The following is a 23,219-nucleotide window of genomic DNA, read 5'->3' on the forward strand; positions in this document are numbered from 1 at the left end:
GAAGGCATGTAACTCTAGATCTTAGGGTTGTGAGTTTGGGGCCCATGTTGAGTGTAGAGGTTACTAAAAAAAGGAAAGAAACTTGAAAAAAAAGAAAGCTATGATGCTAATGAGTGATACGGTAAATAAGCCAATACTTTAGATTTGATAGATTTCTGGAGTGAGCCTTTCAGGACAAATATTCTTCCTCTCCCCCACTTTTTTTATTTTTTATAAGTGTTTATAGATTTGTAAAAGAAAGAGGGTAAGTGGGAGAGGGGCAGAGAAAGAGGGGAACAGAGGTTCCGAAGTGGGCTCCCCTGACAGCAGCAAGCCCAACTCAGAGCTTGAACCCACAAACTGTGAGATCATGACCTGAGTTGAAGTCAGATGTTCAACCGACTGAGCCACCCAGGCGCTCCTCAGGAACTAATATTCTTAGTAGCTGGATTTGATCCTAAAATGAAAGGCCCTATGTGTTTTCTTTTCTTCAAGTCACCTGCATATCAGAACACACAATTTCTTACAAAGTTATACTTTTTTATTTTCTTTCTGTGAGTCTTAACAAAAGTATATGTGGCAAAGATATAGCTGGTCTGAGATCAATATCAACCTCAGAACACCTTTAGCATTCTACGGTTTATTTAACTGGAATATCTTGTCAAATCTTTGACAAGACTAAATGAAATTTCTAGAAATCACTTAATATTTTTCCTGATAAGGGATGTGTATGTTTATTTAGATTTTTTAAAATGTTATGTGCCCCTCAAAGGAACAGTTATTTCTTGAGCCCTGTGAAATATAGTTTGGTAGTGAATTCAAGATGGATTTACCTCAAGTAACTAAGGAATGGAACAATAGCTGCCCTATTTATTGTCTTTCCTAGAGTTAATCAAAATGGAACATATGCATTAAATAACATAAAATATGGTAGTGCTTAAAAATTTTATGTGATGCAAATGATAGAGATTTTAGTCATATTTCTGTCTATTCTATAGATATCGTTAAGTGAAATAATTTAGATAGTAAAAAAAATACAAAAAAAAAAACTCACAAAAAACAAAAAACAAAACCTGGAGTGCCTGGCTGAGCATACAACTCTTGAACTTGGGGTTGTGAGTTCAAGCTCCATGCGGGTGTAAAGATTACTTACAATAAATAATATTTTTAAAAATCCTAAGACACTCTTGATTGCCTATCCTACAGCCACTTCTGTGAACTTCCTTGTACAGAACTCTTTTTTTGTTTGTTGTGCAACAGCTCCAGAGAATGAATCATGTTTGATCTAAGCCATGGGAGAATTTTACAAATACCAGGGCACAAACCCAGAGCAATTAAATCAAAATCTGTGCAAGTTGGGCACAGGTGAAGATATGTTCTAAAAGCTTCCCAGGTTATCCTTATATGCAGACAGGAAGTAGGACCACAGGGCCAAACCAATTATGGCAATCCAGTCTCTTTTTCAGTGGCCAGAGGAAGATGTGTAAACGCTGTTTTGTCTGAAGAGACTTAAGGAAGATTCTGCTAAGGGCTTCTGGTAAAATTTTTCCCTGAAATAGGATAAGAATATAAAAAGAAAGATTTTTACGTGCCAATACTCCTGCTACTTGCTTGTGGCAATGTCATGTGAGAGCATAATGGTTGGTTGGTGGCCATTTGCAGCCATGAGGAAAGATATTATTGAAACAATAAAGACAACAGAGCAGAAAGACCAAAAGATTCCAAGTGTATCAGTAGGAAAACAGACGCAGTGTGAATATAATGAGGATTGGGTATTAATTATAATAAACCCGACCTTACACAAATAGAAGAGTTTCAAAAGTAAAGGTTTGGTAAGGGAGTCAGAGAATCAGAAAAAGAGATAAGGTGTGAGTGGACAGATTGGAGAGAAATCCAACAAAGCAAGTTCAATTGCTTGCCAGGGTGAGACTGCACAGGGAGAACTCACAGAGAAGTCTCTTCAACTTGTCACCCTATAGGAAATAGTAGCGTTTGTGTAACTATCACCTCTGGGTCTGCAGCTGTGTCCAGTGGTGGGTCAGGGGCTGCTATTGGTTAGTAGGACCAGTAGGTGGCAAAAGAGGCAAGACACTGATTGGGGATTAAAAAAAAAAGACAAGGTAGGACTCACTAGGTACCTCTACCATCACCGATTCTGACAGCAATGACCTTCTGAGCTTAATGGTTTCAATTCCATGCACTTTGATACAAACTCTGCTTTTGTCCAATTCTAACCTGGAACCATGTGGGAAAAGGGATTCTGGGAAATACACTTCCCAGTCTTAGCCAAGAAATGGGATAAACAAGCTGTAATCCTTCTGGAAAGTCTAAATTTAATGGTTCAAATCAGTAATATAGACAAATGTCATTTGCAAATGACATATCCCATTACATCAGTTACCTTTTAGTTTTGCTGATTGTTTCCTTAGCCGTGCAGAAGCTTTTCATATTGATGAGGTACCAATAGTTCATTTTTGCTTATGTTTCCCTTGCCCCTGGAGACATGTTGAGTAAGAAGTTGCTGCAGCCGAGGTCAAAGAGGTTTTGCTTGCTTTCTCCTCTAGGATTTTGATGGCTTCCTGTCTTATGTTTAGGTCTTTCATCCATTTTGAGTTTATTTTTGTGTATGGTGTAAGAAAGTGGTCCAGGTTCATTCTTCTGCATTCTATGTCCAGTTTTCTCAGCACCATTTGCTGAACAGACTGTCTTTATTCCATTGGATATTCTTTCCTGCTTTGTCAAAGGTTAGTTGGCCATATGTCTGTGGGTCCATTTCTGGGTTCTCTATTCTGTTCCATTGATCTAAGTGTCTGTTTTTGTGTCAGTACCATACTGTCTTGTTGATTACAGCTTTGTAATATATCTTGAAGTTCGGAATTGTGATGCCTCCAGCTTCTGTTTTCTTTTTCAGGATTGCTTTGGTTATTAAGGGTCTTTTCTGGTTCCATACAAATTTTAGGATTGCTTGTTCTGGCTCTGTGAAGAATGCTATTGTTATTTTGATAAGGATTGGATTGAATATGTAGATTGCTTTGGGTAGTATCGACATTTTAACATTATTTGTTCTTCTAATCCATGAGCATAGAATATTTTTCCATTGTTTTGTGTCTTCTTCAATTTCTTTCATAAGCTTTCCATAGTTTTCAGTGTATAGAATTTTCATCTCTTTGGTTAGGTTTATTTTATAGTTTTGGTGCAAATGTAAATGGGATTGATTCCTTGATTTCTCTTTCTGCTGCTTCATTATTGGTGTATTGAAATGCAACCGATTTCTGTTTTGGGTTTTCCATACAGAGTATCATGTTGTCTTCGAAGAGTGAAAGTTTAACTTCCTCTTTGCCTATTTGGATGCCTTTTATTTCTTTGTGATTGCTGAGGCTAGGACTTCCAATACAGTATGAATAATAGTGGTGAGAGTGGACATCCTTGTCGTGTTCCTGACCTTTGGGGGAAAGCTCTCAATTTTTCCCCATTGAGGATGATATTAGCATTGGGTCTTTTGTATATGGCTTTTATGATCTTGAGGTATGATCCTTCTATCCCTACTTTCTTGAGGGTTTTTATCAAAAAAGGATGCTATATTTTGTCAAATTCTTTCTCTGCATCTATTGAGAGAATCGTGGTTCTTGTCCTTTCTTTTATTGATGTGATGCACACATTGATTGATTTGGAGATATTGAACCAGCCCTGCATCCCAGGTATAAATCCCACTTGGTCGTGGTGAATAATCCTTTTAATGTATTGTTGGAACCAGTTGGCTAGTATCTTGTTGAGAATTTTTGCATACATGTTCATCAGTGAAATTGGTCTATAGTTCTCCTTTTTAGTGGGGTCTTTGTCTGGTTTTGGTATGAAGGTAATGCTGGCCTCATAAAATGAGTTTGGAAGTTTTCCTTCTATTTCTATTTTTGGAACAGCTTCAAGAGAATAGGTGTTAACTCTCCTTTAAATGTTTGGTAAAATTCCCCTGTAAAGCCATCTGGCCCTGGACTCTTGTTTTTTGGCAGATTTTTGATTACTAACTTGATTTCTTTACTGGTTATGGGTCTGTTCAAATTTTCTGTTTCTTCCTGTGTAAGTTTTGGTAGTGTATATATTTCTAGGAATTTATCCATTTCTTCCAGATTACCCATTTTATTGGCGTATAACTGCTTATAATATTCTCTTGTTATTGTTTGTATTTCTGCAGTGTTGGTTGTGATCTCTCCTCTTTCATTCTTGATTTTATTTATTTGGGTCCTTTCCTTTTTCTTTTTGATCAAACTGGCCAGGGGTTTATCAATTTTGTTAATTCTTTCAAAGAACTATCTCCTGGTTTCATTGATCTGCTCTACTGTTTGTTTGTTTGTTTGTTTATTTCAATAGCATTGATTTCGGCTCTAATCTTTATTATTTCCTGTCTTCTGCTGGTGTGGGTTTCATTTGCTGTTCTTTTTCCAGATCTTTAAGGTGTAAGGTTACATTGTGTATCTGAGACCTTTCTTCCTTCTTTAGGATTGCTATATACTACCCTCTTATGAGCACCTTTGCTGCATACCAGAGGTTTGGGGCTGTCATGTTATCATTTTCATTGGCTTCCATGTACTTTTTAGTTTCCTCTTTAACTTCTTGGTTAACCCATTCATTCTTTAGTAGGATGTTCTTTAATGTCCAAGTATTCATTTTCTTTCCAAATTTTTTCTTGTGGTTGATTTCAAGTTTCATAGTATTGTGGTCTGAAAATACACACAGTATGATCTTGAGCTTTTTGTACTTGTTGAGGGGTGATTTGTGTCCCAATATGTAATCTATTCTGGAGAATGGTCCATATGCACTCGAGAAGAATGTGTATTCCACTGCTTTAGGATGAAATGTTCTAAATATATCTGTTAAGTCCATCTGGTCCAGTGTATCATTCAAAGCCATTGTTTCCTTGTTGATTTTCTGTTTAAATAATCTGTCCATTTCTGTAAGTGGGGTTTTAAACTATCCTACTGTTATGGTATTATTATCAATGAGTGTCCTTATGTTTGTGATTGATTGGTTTATATATTTGGGTTCATCACGTTGGGGGCATAAATGTTTACAATTGTTAGATCTTAGTGGATAGACCCCTTAATTATGATATAATGCCCTTCTTCATCTCTTGTTACAGTCTTTATTTCAAAATTTAGCTTGTCTGATATAAGTATGGCTATTCCAGGTTTTGTTTGTAACCATTAGCAACATTAGATGATTCTCCATCTAATGGAGAGTACTCCATCTAATGGAATAAAGGGATGGTTCTCCATCCCTTTACTTTCCATCTGAAGGTGTCTTTAGGTCTATAATGGGTCTCTTGTAAACAGCATATAGACAGATCTTGTTTTCCTATCCATTCTGTTACCCTATGTCTTTTGATTGGAGAATTTAGTCTATTGACATTTAGAGTGAGTACTGAAAGTTATGGGTTTATTGCCATTGTGTTGCCTGTAGAGTTGGAGTTTCTGCTGGTGTTCTTTGGTCCTTTCTAGTCTTCGTTACTTTTGGTCTTTTTTTGTTTTCTTTCATCTTTTCTCCCCTCAGAGAGTCCCCCTTAAAATTTCTTGCAGGACTGGTTTAGTGGTCATGAACTCCTTTAGTTTTTATTTGTCTGGGAAACTATCTCTTCTTGTATTTTCAATGATAGCCTTGCTGGATAAAGAATTCTTGGCTTGGCATATTTTTCCAATTCAGCGCATTGAATATAGCCTGCCACTTCTTTCTGGCCTGCCAAATTTCTGTGGATAGGTCTGCTGTGAACCTGATCTGTCTTCCCTTATAAGTTATGGACCTTTTTTTCCCTTGCTGCTTTCATAATTATTTCTTTGTGTATTTTGTGAATTTGACTATGATATGCTTTGTTGATGGTCGTTTTTTGTTGAATCTAATGGGAGTTCTCTGTGCTTCTTGGATTTTTATGTCTGTCTTTCCCACAGGTTAGGAAAGTTTTCTGCTATGATTTGCTCACATAAGCCTTCTACCCTTTTCTCTCTCTATCTTCTGGGACTCCTATATTTCAGATGTTATTCCTTTTTAATGAGCCATTGAGTTCTCAAATTCTTATGTTGTGCTCTTTTGCCTTAGTTTCCCTTGTTTTTGTTTTTGTTTTTTTTTTGCTTCATTATTCTCCATAATTTTGTGTTCTATATCACTGATTCGCTGCTCTGTTTCATCCATCCTTGCCACTGTGGCATTCATTTGATATTGCATCTCAGTATAGCATTTTTTATTTCATCCTGGCTAGATTTCACTTCTTTAATCTCCACAGAAAGGAATTCTATGCTTTTTTCAACTCCAGCTAGTATTCTTATTATTGGGATTCTAAATTCTAGTTCAGACATCTTGCTTATATCTGTGTTGATTAAGTCCCTGGTTGTCATTTCTTCCTGTTCTTTCTTTTGGAGTCAATTCCTTTGTTTTGTGGTTTTGGAGGAAATAAAAGAACTAATAAGATTGCGGTGCCTTGATGGCTCAGTTGGTTAAGTAACTGACTTCAGCTCAGTTCATGATCTCACAGTTTGTGAGTTCAAGCCCCACATGGGGCTCTGTGCTGACAGCTCAGAGCCTGGAGCCTGCTTCAGATTCTGTGTCTTCCTCTCTCTCTGCCCCTCCTCCGCTCACGCTCTATCTCTGTCTCTCAAAAATAAATAAATGTTAAAAGAAATTAAAAAAAAGAATTAATAAGATAAAAAGCTATAATTAAAAAAATAAAAACAACACAAAAAATCAAATAAAGGAAGCTAGATCCTAGGTGTGTTGTGGTCTGGTTGTTGAAAGAAGCTTGATGGAATAGAGAAAAAAGGGAAAGAATAGAAAAGAAAAAAAGTAAGAAAACGTTTAAAAATTTAAAAAAATGTATACAATAAAATAGAATAAAATGAAATGAAGAGAGTAAAATAGAATTTAAAAATTTACAAAAAAATAAAAAATGTAGTAAAAAGATTAAAACTTTTTGATAAAATGGAAAATAAAAATAATTTTTTTCTCTTTCTGTATGCAAGAAAACAAAACAAAACAAAAAAACCCTGAATAGATGGACCAGTGAACAGAATGAAATTACATCCAGTTTCCCCTAGAAATCACACTATGAAGCACTTTATAGTCTGTACACTAAGCAGGCAGAGACTTGTGGTGGTCTCTAGGGCATGGTTGGCACAGTTGAATGGGGCTTGGTGTAATGGCTCCATCCCACACTAGGTGGTGCTACTTAGCTTACTGGGGTGAATCAGTGTGGTGTTGGTGGTGTGTATGCATATGCACAGGAGAGGTGAAAATGGCATCACTCGCTTTCCCAGTCTCTAGCTCCAGAACTCTGTGCTCTCACGCCTGGGCAATCAAGCACCCCTCCTTTGTCTCCAGCTTCCATCCACTTCCTGCTTCTACATTGTCTGTGTCCAAGCCTTCAGCCTGTCAGGCGGCACCTCCTTCCAAAATTTTATCTCAGATGGGGCTGTTTCCAAACCCCTCACTTCTGAGGTCCCTGCAGCTTAGACCTGCTCTGACCCTCTGGGGGAGAATCTCGCTGAGCAATGGCCTGGTGCCAGCTTGCCCCCAGGAACGTTCCTGCGATCACACTGCTACGGAGGCTCAGATTGTGGCCAGGTGCCAGCTTGCCCCAGAAAGAGTTCATGTGATCATGTAGCGGCAGCGGTTCAGGAATTATGGTAAATGACAACACACAACCAGTGCCAGGTTTCAGAGCAGGTTGGTGTCTTTGTTCCAATACCAGCAATTGTGGCTTTTCTCCAGGGTCTGCTGAGGCTTTGCCTGTAGGGAGGTTATATAGCCTCTACCAAATGACCTCCTAGCAGGGGAACAGCTTCTCCCTGTGTGGCCCACAAACACCTTGGACTTCACTGCCTGTTCCTGGGGATTCGACCTTCCCATCAGAGCACCACTAGATATTGAGCTGTGGAATTTGCGAGTCTGGTTTCTCCTGTGTATAGAGTCCTAGTGGTAATGAAACCCTCTCCTTTCTCCCCTTCTTGTTCAGTCACTTGTGGGTGTTTCCATTCTCTCTCTCAGCTACTTTTGCAGGGGGGGGGGGGGCGGTGGGAGGGGAGGTGCCTTTCCTGTACTCTCCATTCGCTGTCCTCTCTCCACCAAAACAGCTCCCTACTCTCCGTGGTTTCTCTCACCTCCAGTTCACCTCTCCACGCCGTGTACCTGCTGAATTCTGTGGCTCGCTATGCAGATTGTTATGTTAACCCTCAGATCAATTTTCTAGGTGTGCAAAAATGGTTTGGGCTTGATCTAGCTGTATTTCAGGGACTAGAGAAACAGAGAACTTCCATGCTACTCTGCCATCTTGGCCAACTCATCTGGATTATGAAATTTCTGGCCTTGAAACATACAAAGCCAAATGTAATGGTTCGTAGTTTTGATGATTAAGGGTAATTATAAATACATGTACTTGTTCTGTGTTCTGTAGCACCGATGTGTCCTAAATGGCTACTCTTTGAATTCAGCTTAGTTTTTTTTTTTTATTTGTTTTAATGTTTTTTTTTTTATTTTTTTTATTTTTTTGAGACAGAGAGAGAGACAGAGCATGAGCAGGGGAGGGGCAGAGAGGGAGACACAGAATCTGAAGCAGGCTCCAGGCTCTGAGCTGTCAGCAGAGCCTGAAGCGGGGCTCGAACCCATGGACTCTGAGATCATGACCTGAGCTAAAGTCGGATGCCCAACCGACTGAGCCACCCAAGCGCCCTGAATTCAGCTTAGTTTTTACAGTCCAAGTCTGTCAACATCAGCTTGACAAGTAGATTTTATCTGTGTGCTTCTCTCCCCATGCTCTGCATCTTATCTATTATATCTAGTCTGGCAGGAAGCCAAATTATCAATGCTGGCTAGTTACTTGATAGTAAGATTAAATAGGCTTTATTTAAGCACCTTTGATTCAATAAGCACACACTTTAATGCCTAAACTTCCTGACATCTATTTTGGTTGCTTGGAACTTGACCTCCTATGCTTGATATTTCAGCTATGTGAGACAGTACTGTGGATATACTCTTTAGGGGAGCCTGGCTGGCTCAGCCTGTAGAGCATGAGAATCTTGATCTCAAGGACGTTGACTAAAGCCCCTCATTGGGCACTGGGCTTAATTTTTTCTACTTTTTAAACTTTGAGAGGTAGTGGTTGCTGCTGTGTATTTCTGCCTTTTCAGCACAATAGAATTGCATTTGGTTGCTGGGTGGCTATGTGACCAGTTCTGTGCAGTGAATTTGATAGAAATGTTATGTAGGATTTCTTAGTCAAGAACTTAATTATCAAAGCCCTTTTGGCCTTTTGTCACCACTAGCATTGTTCTAGAGAGAAGATGCTCTATCAGTTTGGGTCCCTGTGATGCATATGAAGTTCAAGGAATAAATCTAAATTATTTTCAGGGTTGTTTCTGCAGCATTATTTTAGCCTATCTTGACTTACTTCAAAAAAAGTGCAAAAAAAGTAAAACATTCAATCTAAATGAAGAACTTTACAAAAATCACATGGCTTTCACATAGAACACTTTGTTAAGGAAAATGAGTTCCATAGGCAGTTCAAGAACTCATAAAACCTTTTGTAGTCAGGCATACGTAGCCATAGCTGTGTGGTGTTGTACAGTCATGTTTGAATCTCTGCATTCTATTTATCAGTTACCTAACTGGAGGCTTATATCCCTTATGTATAATATTGGGAAAACAGGATTTTAAAATAACTGAATTATGAAAATTACCTGACAGTAAGATCTTTAATAAATGGTAGCTATTATAACAGCTATATTAATTGGTTAGTCTGGCAATATAGATCTAATTGTAGAGTTACTATTAATCCTTCCATTCATAACTTAATGCACATAACTGGCTTAATTCATTGAAGGCAAACATTTATTTTCCTTTTCTTTCCAAGATTCTGTTTAGGCTAGTTACACCAAACATAATGCAGAAACATTGTGTCGGACATTTTTAAACCAGTCTTTAATTTCCAATTCAGGTATTATCACTCACACACACACACACACACACACACACACACACACACACACTCTCTCTCTCTCTCTCTCTCTCTCTCTCTCTCTCAAGAAAGTCAGGGAATATACAGTATAAACATGTATAGCATATCCTACCTTCATGCATTCTTTTTAAAACATACTTTTAAAATGAAGTTCTTTTAAAAGAATTAGAAAACGTAGAAAGAATTACTTATTCTGCTACTTCCCTTTGAAATTCCATTGTCTTAAATTCTAATAGAAAGTGTTCTTAACTATGGAAAGGGCTGGGATATTCACTGGAGACCAAAATCTGGTGATACCATCTTTTATGTTCTCTGCTGTACTCTCAAATGCCTAGAAACAGTAGGTATTTGTCAGATAAATAGAATGACATTTAAAAACAAATCCCAGAGATAAAGGTTCTGAAGCCTAGTTGGGGGACCACAATATCATTTTGAAGTGCTCTGGCTAAAGAGGGGATATGACCAAATGTAATCACATGCCTGGGCTGGATACTTCTAGGCATAGAGCTGTGTGAAGGTGTGGGAATAAGTGCACTGTTCTAGAAAAAGGGGGGCATTAGGAGCAATAACAAATGAAGGTTACAGTATACTGCAAAATGACCAAGCTCATTTTCTAGGTTTTGCTTTCAACTAGAAGATTGCACGGTCTCCTATGATTCAGTAATCATATTACTCCTCAGCATTATGGTTCCTAGACAGGCCTAGTCAATGTTATGATTTACATCATCCTATTGAGGGAAATTGTTATCCAAAACCAAGTAACCCAATTCTTGAACACCATCTGAAAACTTTTTATATTCAAGACCTCATTATTTCTATTTTATTTCTTATTAGATATAAGGAATCTTCCAGAATGTATTGTGGGTATTCCCATAATTAGTCATATTTACAAGACACAAAGTATTTGGGTAAAAAGCAAATTTCATCATTTGTATACTTACAGATGAGGTTTATAAATTGATTTTAAGCACCATATATATACAATCCAATACTACAAACCAACAATGTTTCAAACTCAAGATGTTTCATTAACCATGATGCCACCTCGTCTCAATAAACAAATGCTGTTTTATGGGCTATGTGAGAAAGCAATCATCATTTAGTTATCAATTACACAAAATTATCTTGAAGGGTAGACTGTATTTAAAAAAGAACAAAACAACCAACAAAGCCAGGCTAAATAACTAGCCCCAATTACAAAAGATCAAAGACATAAAGAACTAAGGGTCCCCAGAGACGCCCTCATTCCTTTTGCCTTGGCTCTAAGTTTCAAGAATGGTGCTAAACTGGCATGAAGAGATGGAAGCAAAATCTTTAAAACACAATGTGGAGTACCTTTTTGAATCTTACTCCGTTGTAACTATTTAAAAAAAAGTTCAGATAAGGACATCTGTCCTTTTTTAGATTAACATGAGCTATACAAAAGAAGCATTTTAGATTATTGAAAGAAATTTAACATTTATTAATCCCTCATGTGCCAGATACTCATGTTCAAATATCAAAACCTACAAAGGGATCTATTATTTGTAAATGATAAACCGGCTCAGATGTTGCTCAAAACCAGTTATTAATTGTTGGAACTGAGCTTCAAATTAAGGCCTTCCTCTAGTTTAATTCAGGATAGCACACTGGTTGGCAGTGTACTAAGCCTGTAAAAAAGAAAGTCTATAATGGAAAGTATTTTTTAATATTAAGCAGTTCTCACGACCTTAACAAATTGTATCTATAAAGAGCTTACTAAATGTCAACTTCATTTAATCCTTCATTTGTTAAAGGAAAAAAAAAAGACGACATACTTCAAATGGCACTAAGTGAAGCATACTTCATTTATATCATTTTCTACAAAATAAGTTAACTTTAAGCCAAACAATTTCAATGATGATAAATGCATTTCATTATTTATTTAGATGTTTAAGCTCTCGCACTAGATTTTTACAAGCTGGTGAACACTGACAAATTATTTCTCCCACAGAACTATAACCACACATTCCCAGACAGTATAAATATATGGTTGAACTAACATTAATACACATCACCATTTTATCAATTACATAATAAAACAAATTATCAAGTATCCAAATATTAAGTTACACAGCTCAAAAGGCATATAAAATATTAGATGTCTGCTCAATTCATTAGCAGAAACCCACTTTTTTTTTTTTTTTTTTTTGCAAGAGAGGTTGGGAAGAGAAGGAAAAAAAATCACACTTCAAACAAAAATAAGTTGGTAAACAACTTCAGATAAGAAAAAAAATACAAGAATTTCAGAAATTTTATGATTAAGAATTGTTTTAGCTACAATAACAAAGCATCTCTACCTTTTAAAAAAATATTTACTAAATTAAAGAGCATATTCTACATGTTCTGCACAAGACAAAGGCAACATTTTACTAAAAATACTTAATAGCCCCCTCCCATTCTTTTTTTCAGGCCCTCCCTGTAAGTTGCACCCCAAAGTGCAAACATTAAAATTAACTGTAAGGCTTTTTTTGTCTGGAGACATTAAAGACATGTGCTTCTGTACAATGTAGATTTTCAAAATGGAGGTTTTCCTTAACAGCACAAAATAAAATTTGTAGAAAGACATGAAACAATCATTGTTAAGACTTGGTAAAAATCCAAAAAAAAAAAAAAAAGGTTGAGCAAACCTGATGTATACTGGTACAAATGTGGGAGATGTAAACATAAAGTGAGCAGGCAAATAACCATATAGGCCCTAATTTCTATGTTTGAAATGACTGAAGGAATAAACCACATAAGGTCCAGAGTGTTCATAGTTCCTGGGATTTTAGTTCTGTATAACACTAAAAATATACAAGTATTGTGCTGGGTATTTTGGCACCTAATCTTTCTAAATTTCATATATATTGATAAGATTCTGGCAGGGGAATAGATTTAAAGACATAACTCAATACTGCATGATTTCAGGAAAGGTCAATTGGTACAAGTGATAAGCACATTTTAAATGTTGAACAGCAAGAATCTTTTGCTAAGTGTCCAAAACAGGTTGATCGTAACCCAAGCATAAGGTTGCAATTCCATCAAACTTGTGGCCTGATAAAACTGCTTTCCAATACTCCTATGGAAGCTTCATTAGACTTATTCACTAAGCCAACATGTTGGCTACTATGTATGACAAATTAGGTCCTGTTTCAAGTTCCACTTCCAAGGCAATGACATCAGGCACCCCAGTTTTATTGAATGCAACAGTTGTTTCTATGACCATTGGAGTCTTTGAAGCGCAGCCGCATTTTAGGACGATATTTCTCCAAATACAAAAGCTGCTTGCTGTTAAAAGCTCCACGCCGCTTTCTGGATGGAGAAAAACAAAAGATGAAGCAACTAAAGCAAAATCCCTCTGTATTTCCATTTACCATGTTATAGGTAATTAATTATCTCTCTTGTGGCAAATAATCTTTTGATTAGTATGCTGTGACTTAATGCAGAAATATGGATAGGCATACATGTGTAAATGAAAAAAGGGTAGTAAAAAGTTCAAAATCTTAGGTGTTTAGTTACAATAGTCAAAATTTATATATCCATTTACATGAGGTGTAAGAAAAGACAAATTTATTGGATTAGAACCTCTGTAATATGAACAATTACATGAAATTCAAAAAAGGTAAGATCTTTATTTCCTGGCTTTAATACTGTCTTAAAAATGAACTTAATGGTTAGGTGGACCGTGGGGGAAAAATTGTAATATAATTAAACTCACTAACAATGATGAAAAAAAATTCATTACACACTTACTGTCTTATGAACTGTACTGCATCTTCGTATTTCATTCCACCTTCAATTAATGCTAGGGCAACAAGCACTGGAGCTCTGGTAAGGTAAGAATTTTGGTAAATCACTTAAAAAAAAAAAAAAAAATCCTAGGAAATTCAATACTCCAAACATTCCCCAATCCAAAAGTACTATAATTTACTACCCTTCCTATGTAATACCTTATAATAAATCTTGACTTCATGTTAAAAAATTAATAAAGTATCAGCATTTTCCTACCAAACCCAGATTTTTACCTGGAACCAAAAATGAAATATGCCTTGAACTGTTGCAAATAAGTCTAGAAATTAAGATTTGTATTATCGGAGGGCAATTTTGAAAAAATTTAGGAGGGTAAATCTTGATAAATGCAGACAATTTTTTCCTGAATTCCAAGCAGTGAAAAGTATATTCCATTAAAAAAAAAAAATTGTTTTTAAAGGTCACGAACTCCTCTCCTAAAGATCTTCTGCAAATGTTTGCTTTAACCCCCCTGCCCCCAATCACTGGGCCATCAGTGTTCATTTTACTTCCCTCCACTAGAATAGAACTTTTTTTTTTGGTGGAGGGCATGGAGGGCAGTGGTAGTGATGCACAAATCTGGACATGAATATTTTGGTATTACTGGGTAAGGAGTTCTCATTGTATCAGAATTCAGGATCAAGCACTCTATCAAAAGCACACCATATGCAATGCAAATTACCTTAGAAATGATTCATAGTTCTTTTTCGCAATGAGTTTGGACCATGACTCTAATACCATTGATATAACCTAGCACACACGATTAACTCTGTAAATAATTGTGCCCACAGAGACAAGTGTAAATTACAACTATAGTGTCTGTTAGTTCCAGACTGGAATAATGTACTGGAATACATTATAGTTACATTCATTTATCTTTTTTAAAAAATTTTTTTAAAAATGTTTATTTATTTAAGACAGAGAGGGACAGAGCATGAGCAGGGGAGGGGCAGAGAAAAGAGGGAGACACAGAATCCGAAGCAGGCTCTAGGCTCCGAGCTGTCAGTACAGAGCCCAATGCGGGACTTGAACCCACAAACTTGAGCTGATGTTGGGTGGTTAACCAACTAAGTCACCCAGACACCCCCACCTACTTTTTAGTTTTAATATGTAACGTAACAAAGCAAAATGACTCAAAAAATGATAACGGAGTCTTTACTAGAATCAAAATCAAGTTTTTACTAGAATTAAGACCAATACCATCAAATGGATTTAAGAAATTCTCTTACCTCCCAAGACCTGCAACACAATGAACAGCAATACAACAACCAGGTTCTTCACGAAACTTAATTTTTACAAGACTTAACCAGTCATCAACAATCTGGTTGGATGGTGGTGCACCATCATCAAAAGGCCAATCCTAAGTCAAAAGAATATTTAAACAGTTTAGATTTTTTAATACAATACCAAACTAGTAATTCTAAGTTTCTAACACTCCAATGTCTTCAGAAGCATTTTAATATGTCTAAACATGTGTTTTATGAAACCCTACTGTCAATGAAATGCAAATAAATGCTGAATCTTTATAAAGATCTCATTGCTTCAAAGCTTTACTTAGCTTTCACCTTTACTTAGAAATTAAGATAATGCATTCTCTTGTAATAACTTAAAAAAATTAGGCATTTTGAAGTTGGTCATTTTTTTTGTAGCACAGTATCATAAACACATAGGAACTATTATATACTTACGAGAACATGGATGCCTTCTTTCTCTACAAGAGTAGTGTCATAAGTTGCTTCACATACTCTTACTATTGTGGTAACACCATACTTCTTAAGTTCCTGGATAAAACATACATAAAACACACTTAATAAGTCTTTACAACAATGTTACTATTGCTCACCAACTGTCCAACAGGTATTGCTAGTTAACAGAAATTCATTCATGGAATCACTGATATAACCTAGGTATGTTTAATAGGGAAGTGAAATAAATCAATGTATCATTTTTTCATACCCATCCACTTTCATGACTAAACTCTGGGAAGTGAAATCTTGTTTGAAGTGACAATACCAGAGCAGCATAAAAAAGGGGAAATACTAAACATCACATATTTTTAACAAATGAGACGTTAAAAAAAATCCTATGGCCCTTCATACATGGAAGTTGTTTATAGTCATGGTAACACAAGCTGGATGGAGATCAAGTACTACCAAAAGAGGATAAGAAGCAATTCAGGGACAAAGATAAATAAAATAGAACCCAAAGGAATCACTCATGACTATAAGTAATCTGACCTGACATGATTACATTAGTTCCTTAAACTTTTGCTCATTTGCAGTACATACTGTAATTTAGAACCTTAGAAGTAAATTCAAAGACTCTAAAATCCCGAAACTACAGTGTAAAAAAACCAACATCATTTAAAACTACAGGGTATAAGACTCATAATCCATTATTACTAATTATAATTGATAGCTAAAAATTGGCTTCTAAGCATCAAATAGGGTCCAAAACATAAGCTAACTTTGGTTATGATATTAGTCATTAGGCTAAGCAGATACATGAAAAAAGTCTACGTGGTAGCCTTCCTCCTATAAATTTCTTGTGAAAACCATACTGTTATACCGCCCTCACAGAAATTTAAATAAGCAAACTGTGAGGCATGAACAACTAAATTATCTTATTATAAATCCAAACTAATTCAAGTACATGTCCTTCTTTAGATGTAAAAAATAACCTAAAGGGAAAAACCTGATATTTCATTTCTGGGAATTGAACTGCAGTTATACCAACAGAAATTTTCTTTCTTTTTAACATTTATTTATTTTTAAAAGAGAGAGAGAGAGAGAGAGAGAGAGACAGAGTGCAAGTGGGGGAGGGGCACAGAGAGAGGGAGGCACAGAATCCGAAGTAGGTTCCAGGCTCTGAGCTGTCAGCACAGAGCCTGACAGGGGCCTCGAACTCACAAATCGTGAGATCATGACCTAAGTGGAAGTCGGACACTTAACTGATTGAGTCACCCAGGCGCCCCGCTCCAAACAAAAATTTTCTAAACTACTATTTTGTTAGATAAAAAGCCCCACCACCAAACTGTAATCAATATAAGAGTATCAAACCTTACCTCTATAAATTTGTTTAAGGTCGCATTGGTTGGATTGTGTGTAATGAGAAATCTCATGTTCTTGTATGTGACTTCCACAGGAGCTGGGCGGTTCATTCGAGCCATGTTAATTTTGTTAAAAACACTCAATAAGGTTATGAAAGAATTTTAAAAATTGAAACAGAAATGATGCAAAGAAACTGAGTCTACTTCGATATACTCCACTTGAAATTCTCAGTGCTTTGAGTATGAAGTTGGGAGTAATGGGAAATGAAATGAACCTCCTAACAAGAAGCAGCAATTCTTCAATCCAGTAATACTGAGGCAATAGAAAGGAAGTGCACTGAGGTTTACCCCATCCAGATCAGAACTCTTGTAAAATGCTCTGTGGATTTCAATTCAACACTCTGTGTCCAGGTTAACCACTCTTATGGGGGCTTCTTGGTGGAGTAGTAATGAATTTCTACAGTTCACTTGTCTGCATAGAGGTCGTGCTGTGCCTGGCAGTAATCTCCACTGCCCTTCAGAAACTCCATAAATGTGTGACCAAGAACACCACAGAACTGCTGTTTAAAAGAAAAAAAGAGAGAGGGAAAAAAATTGTTTTCTAATTCAAAGGAATATGTTATACTTTTGTAGTATTTAAGTGCACAACTATCTTCAAATATGGGCCCAACCCACCTCTTCAACTTTTACTGAAAATACAAAAATATAAGAGTGATTACAGATTAAAGCAATAACCATAAAACAAGCATTCACAAGTAGATTACTTTAAATTGAAATTACTGCCCTAAAACAGAAAACCCTCAAATACTATTGTTACCTTTGGTCAATATCACTTACATGTATTTTTCAATTAATTATTCATTTTAAATAGTTATTGGCTTTACACTGTTATAAGCTCTACCTACGAACAGCTTTCTATGTAGAGTTTTCCAACTAATAAAATATTTTTACATATTGTAAACTTCATGAAAAGTTTGGAAGCTGTTAGTTCTTGCATAGTTTACTTACTCCTCTAAAGACTCAACCTATGTGTGTGTGTATATATATATATATTTTTTTTTTTAACCTTTATTTTTAAAGTACTCTCTGCAACCAACATGGGGCTCAAACTTACAATCCTAAGGATCAAGAGTCACATGTTCAACTGACATAGCCAGCCCGGCTCCCCTCAACCAATATGTTCTTAAGAGGAAAAACAGAAACTAGTTTTCAAATTCTTCCAGATACACTATCTCATTTGATTCTTAGCAACCTAATAATTCCCTTTCAACAGATTTTCCTTATCTGAGTCTTTGAAAGTCAATCAACTTATTATATGAAGTATCATAAGGATATACATTTATTAAAAAAAAAAAAAGACTTGTGTTTGCATGTGTGCTTAGGAGTAAAGCCAGGAATAAGAAAAATTCATAGGTTAATAAAAGCACCAAGTACCAGGCACTGCCTCAAACACTTTATATGTATTTCCAAAGGCAAATTACCCAATAAAATGTATTCTTTTAAGAATAAAAGATTCCCCTAAATTTAAACATTTAAAAGGCTTAAAATTAAATTCAATCTATCTGCTATTTTCATTTTGCAACTTTAAATAGCATTTTGCACCATGCCAGTTATAGGCTCCAGAATAACTTTGCTACATTTTGAAGAATTCACATATGGCAAATCATTGAAACATCAAGTCAAAAACCCAGTTCATTTTTTCTGTCAAAACAAAGGAACTAGCCTCAGGAGTCATTTCTTACAAGATTGTCCCAGAAGAAAGAGGACTTTCATTATTCCAAATTTGTTTAAATGAGCCCTCAGAGGTTATTCCTTCACCTATTTGCTAGCTGGGTTAAAACATTAGTGACTACCATTAAGGACTTTGCTCTACTACAGCAAACACAGACTGCAGTAATCTGGAAAATAATTTCAATTATATGTTTTCCTCAAATCCTAAATATTATTTCCTTAGAATTAAAAAAAAAAAAAAGTGATTCTGGCAGCTTTTCCATGACATACAAGGAATTTAAGAATCTTTGTAAAGTGTTAAGTGCAATGACCCGTGTAGTTCGGTATTCTGATTTCCAGATACTCTTTTGTCAACTGAAAGCAAATATGTAAGACAGTATTTCACATCACGATTTCCACATTTAACAGCTAAAATTCTCGTCACAGCTGAGTCTGGACACATCTCTTCATATAAGCAACTTTCATCACGGAGCAAAGAAAGCAACAGAAATAAATCACTTAGTGGAGCCATCCAGTGGCTGGGGGGGAACTTCCACCAAAACAGCAGTCACCACAACTACCTAACACCTTTCCTTACTGCCTAAGACATTTCCTCATTACCAATTTCCTTTCCACAGGAGAAACTATCCACAATAGGCTGCTCAGAAATACCAAGGAATGTCTCTCCCCTTCCACCTAGCAGTGCATATAATCACAATAATATACACAGAGGGAAGAAAGCAGTTTCTGTGCAGAAGCTTAAGTTGGTCTGTCAGACTGCAGTCAAAGCAATTAATCTGCAGGACCACTTTGTCCAGTAGTTCGTTGGAAAGTTTGTTTCAGATCTACTTGTATCTTAGGTAACGCACCTGGTACAGAGCATATGTGAAATGCATGGGGATGATCTAGCTTTTCGGTTTTCAACCGATTTACTGCCATCAAACAAAATTCGTATAAAAAGAATAACAGGAAGCATTGCCTCAGAATCTGGATCCCAAGCAGGTCGACGGTTCCAACTACAGTGCAAATAACAACTTAATACTCTTGGAATGGCAGAAGGCTTCCACCGACAGAAGATAAACCTCAGAATTCTGGCTCTGGTTGCCTGCCGTTGCCACAAGCCAAAAGCAGGCAACAACACATTACACCAAGGATTTCAGGAACAGTTCTAAATAGTCCCCTATTAAAAGGCGCCATCCAGGGCCCCAAAGATTGGCAGGGAAAGTGCATACTGGTGCCCGGCCGTGGACTCCTTCGCTTCAGTGCAACAGTAGTCCTGGCAGTTTCCAAGGCGCTCAGACCCAGACCATTTCTCCACCGACTTGTCCCAGAGAAAGGACAAGACTCGACTTGTTCCCATTATCCAGAGCCCGAAGTGGGGCGTTAAATCCGGAACAGCTCGAATTACCAGGTGGAGACTGAGGGAGCAGGGCGGGGCAGGGAGTCCGTGTCCTCACCTAGCAGAGCCTCGCACTAGCCCCCGTAAGGCTGCAGCTCGGCGAAAGCCCCCGATGGCCGCAGCTCAGCACACGCTGCCGTGCGCGCCGGGGCCCGCCCGCGGCGCTCCCTCTCCGCGCCGCAATCACGGGTTCGCGCCGCGCCTTCAGTCAGGCGCGGACGCCGAGGCCATTTTGTCTGAGGCGCCGGTCGGGCCGCGGAGCACAGGGGTGGCGGCACCAGGCTCCTGTCCCGCTCCGGGCCGCGAGCCCGGAGACCTCCCAGTCGAGACCGTTATCAGCCTCGCCCGCTGCCCCGCCTACTCCACGGCGGCCCGGGTCTGGTGGCGACCCCGCCGCCGCGCCCTCCCCGTATCCGGCTCCGCAGTGACACGCGCAGCCCTTGCCCCACCCCGGGCCACGTCTCCCGCTTCCCAGGCGGGCCGCTCTCTTTCGGCCAAACAAAGGGGACTCGGGACGCCGCGGAGCCCGCCGGGCCCCGGCCAGGCGCGCCAGACCCGAGGGCCAAGGGCGGAGGCGGCGGTCACAAAGCGGCTTTTGTGCCGCCCCGCCCGGCCTGCTGCGGTGGCCGAAACCGCCCCCGCCCGCCGCGCAGGCCCGGCCGCACCGCCCCCACCGTCCCCGGCTCGGCAGGGATGAGGAAGCCGGTGCCTCTGGCAGCCAACCGCCACTCCGCAGCCCCGTGGACCCCAGCGTTCGCCTCCCCGCAGCCAGCCCCACCGGCCGGCCACAGGCCCGTAGTCCGGACCGCTCCTGCCAGGGACCCACCGGAACTGCGTGCCGGGGCGGTGGGGAGCGGACGCCGGGCTCCGAACAAAGGCGACGGTGGGGATGGGGGGGCCGGCCGTGGAGCCCCGGCCCCAGAGGCGGCTGTGCGACGGATACTCACAGGAATATGTTTACTCATTGAAGATTGTGGCCTAATCATACAGCCGGTCCCGAGGCGGCGGCGACACAGGCGGTGGCGGCGGCTGCAGGGCAGGGGGTAGCGGTGGTCTTCGCGGGGCGGCGGCGGCTTTGCAGGCGGCGGCGGGGGCACCAGACTCTACCATGCAGTGAGCGGCTCCGAGGAGAGCGCGTAGCCCAGCCGGCCCGCAGTACAGGGAGCCAATACACGCGCCGAGGCGCCCTTGCGTCACAAACCCTCTGTTTTATAGCCGGCACGACGTGTGAACTCCCGGCCACCAATCACCGCCGGGGGCCCCAGGCCGAGCGCCGACGAGCGGGGGCGGAGACCCGCCCCTTGCGGACGTCACCGCGCGGCGGCCGCTGCCGGTGTGAACCGGTTGATGAATGGCGAAGCGCTGGAGTCGTAGCGTCTCTAGGGCGGGGGAGGGAAGGGGCAGTGGAGGGACTCAGGGGTGGACGAAGTCTGGGGTGGGGAAGGAATGGGAGCGGGAGAAGATTTCGATCGACTGTAAGGAATCACGCCGGAAGCCCTGGTTGTCATAGTTAAAACCGCCGAGGAGTGCGCAGATGTCACATGGGGAGCTTTGAAGTTGCCTCAAACTTAAAATGCAATCCCTTTAGGGCTGGAACCGTGCCTTAGCCCCGACCCTACTTTCTTCTGCCATAAGTCAAACCACAGTCATCTTTGTCAGCGGTTTACTTTGGCACCTGCGCCACTACGATCTCCGTCATCAAATAATATTTATGTCGCACGGCCGCTGTACCCGGTGACTCAACACCTTGAATGCCACGGCCCTAGGCTCGGACAAGGTGGATACTTGTCGCCGGGGGCACTTTCAAGCGGGGAGAAACTTCGCAAACTTCTGCTAGGGGAGACTGGGAGAGTACCTTGTGAGGCAGATAAAGCCCCATGCTTCCTATAGTCTTTTTTGGTCACGCCTCCATACTACACACGCGGGCGACTGCAGTTGGCTCAGTTGTGGCATTTCGAAATCACATGCATCCTTTGTACTGCTGCTCACTTGATGTGTTGTCACAGATAATGAAAGGTTAGTCACTGCTAGAAGGAAGCGTTTTAAAAATTAAGAATCTTTGGTTATGTCAAGGACTGCTGTAATTCTTTGCGTCAAAGCTAAAGCTTGCTTGCTTGCTTGCTTGCTTTCCTTCTTTCTTGTTTTGTTCATTTTCAGTTCTGTTGTTCCACTGTTTTCATAATTTAGGCCCTTAAGAAGTAAAGCCCTTAAGAAGTAATTGTTCTGTGTTGCACAAGGGCAACTTTGTCACAATCTGGAAACCCTTTCTCCTCTACTTTATGGAGGGACTAAACAGGACTACCTGCTTTGAAGAACTCGGTTTTCTACTAACACTGAGGCCTTTTGTTTGCTGTTTTCACAGAGCAGTAGATTGAAAACGGCTTTAGGGATCAAACTGTGTTCTCGGTCAGTGTAGTGCACCATTTTAGGATTTATTAGTACTTCTATTCAGAGACGGTGCTTGGGTAGTTATTCAACATTCTTATAAACATATACTCTGTAAACAAAGTAAGTAAGCACTTTTGAAAAAAGGAATTGGACCAGGCTCTTACCGAAGCAAAAATAAAATCATCTTCATTTTAAAGAAATTCCTCTCCTAGGAAACTTTGAATCCATCTAAATCAAGGAAAACTACAGAGCTGAGAAATATATAATGTCCTTTTACAAATACACTGTAACAGAAGTAAATATTTTAAAGTGTTATGTAAAAAAAAAAAGGAGCATTAAAAAAAATCTTGGGGTGTGAGGGACCTTCCTAAGTAGGTCAGGGAACTCAGTCACACAGAAAAGGATTTTCATTATATAAAAATTAAAAACTTCTATATGGTAAAAACTTTTAATAAAGTTTAAATATTAGTGCACACTACGAGAAAATATTAACAACATGTCATGGGCAGAATTAACTTCATAATAAATGCAAAACTTGACCAACATGTACAATAGTGTAGTTGAAAAACATTCAGTCAGCTATTCTCACTCCAAAGGTGGTCAACACAGTGATGCTAATTGGAATGGTGGAAAGTTTTTCATGTAATGACTTTTCAAAAAATGAATGTGCTGGACAAGATATAAATTCAACAAATAGTAAGCAGAGACAAATCAGCCTTAGCCAGTTTTCTTGCAAAACTTGTGATACAAGTTGTGAGCCTCGTAAGGCACACATCTTGTAATTGCCGAAAGTAGTACTGACATGAAATATCCAGTCAGTTAACGTTCATCAACCTCTAAAAGCCGGGCCCAAACTCACAAGTGGATTAATCAGCTTCCAGACGTCTTAGCCTCTCAGATGAGGTACCACCTTC

General features: G+C 39.2%; 2 protein-coding genes across 3 annotated transcripts; both read right to left on the reverse strand.

The window, feature by feature from the left end:
• Positions 1-11,846: 11,846 nt before the first annotated feature.
• PTP4A1 (protein tyrosine phosphatase 4A1) lies at positions 11,847-16,956 on the reverse strand. 2 transcript variants are annotated; one of them, XM_053222619.1, is made up of 5 exons: positions 16,824-16,956; positions 15,448-15,540; positions 14,989-15,119; positions 13,724-13,798; positions 11,847-13,278 (listed from the first exon to the last, which is right to left on the reverse strand). In XM_053222619.1, the coding sequence occupies exons 1-5, from the start codon at positions 16,926-16,928 to the stop codon at positions 13,077-13,079; spliced, it is 606 nt and encodes a 201-aa protein (XP_053078594.1). In that variant the 5' UTR covers positions 16,929-16,956; the 3' UTR covers positions 11,847-13,076. The 2 variants fall into 2 exon arrangements, with proteins under 2 accessions (XP_053078594.1, XP_026913304.1); XM_027057503.2 differs by having other exon boundaries at positions 11,847-13,282.
• A 271-nt stretch (positions 16,957-17,227) lies between these two features.
• Positions 17,228-21,057, reverse strand: LOC113598556 (uncharacterized). Its single transcript, XM_053222620.1, has 2 exons — positions 20,865-21,057; positions 17,228-17,368 (listed from the first exon to the last, which is right to left on the reverse strand). Exons 1-2 carry the CDS (start codon positions 20,901-20,903, stop codon positions 17,273-17,275), a joined length of 135 nt encoding a protein of 44 aa, XP_053078595.1. The 5' UTR covers positions 20,904-21,057; the 3' UTR covers positions 17,228-17,272.
• Positions 21,058-23,219: the final 2,162 nt, after the last annotated feature.

The sequence above is a fragment of the Acinonyx jubatus genome, chromosome B2 (assembly GCF_027475565.1).
Source record: "Acinonyx jubatus isolate Ajub_Pintada_27869175 chromosome B2, VMU_Ajub_asm_v1.0, whole genome shotgun sequence".
NCBI classification, from domain to species: Eukaryota; Metazoa; Chordata; class Mammalia; order Carnivora; family Felidae; genus Acinonyx; species Acinonyx jubatus.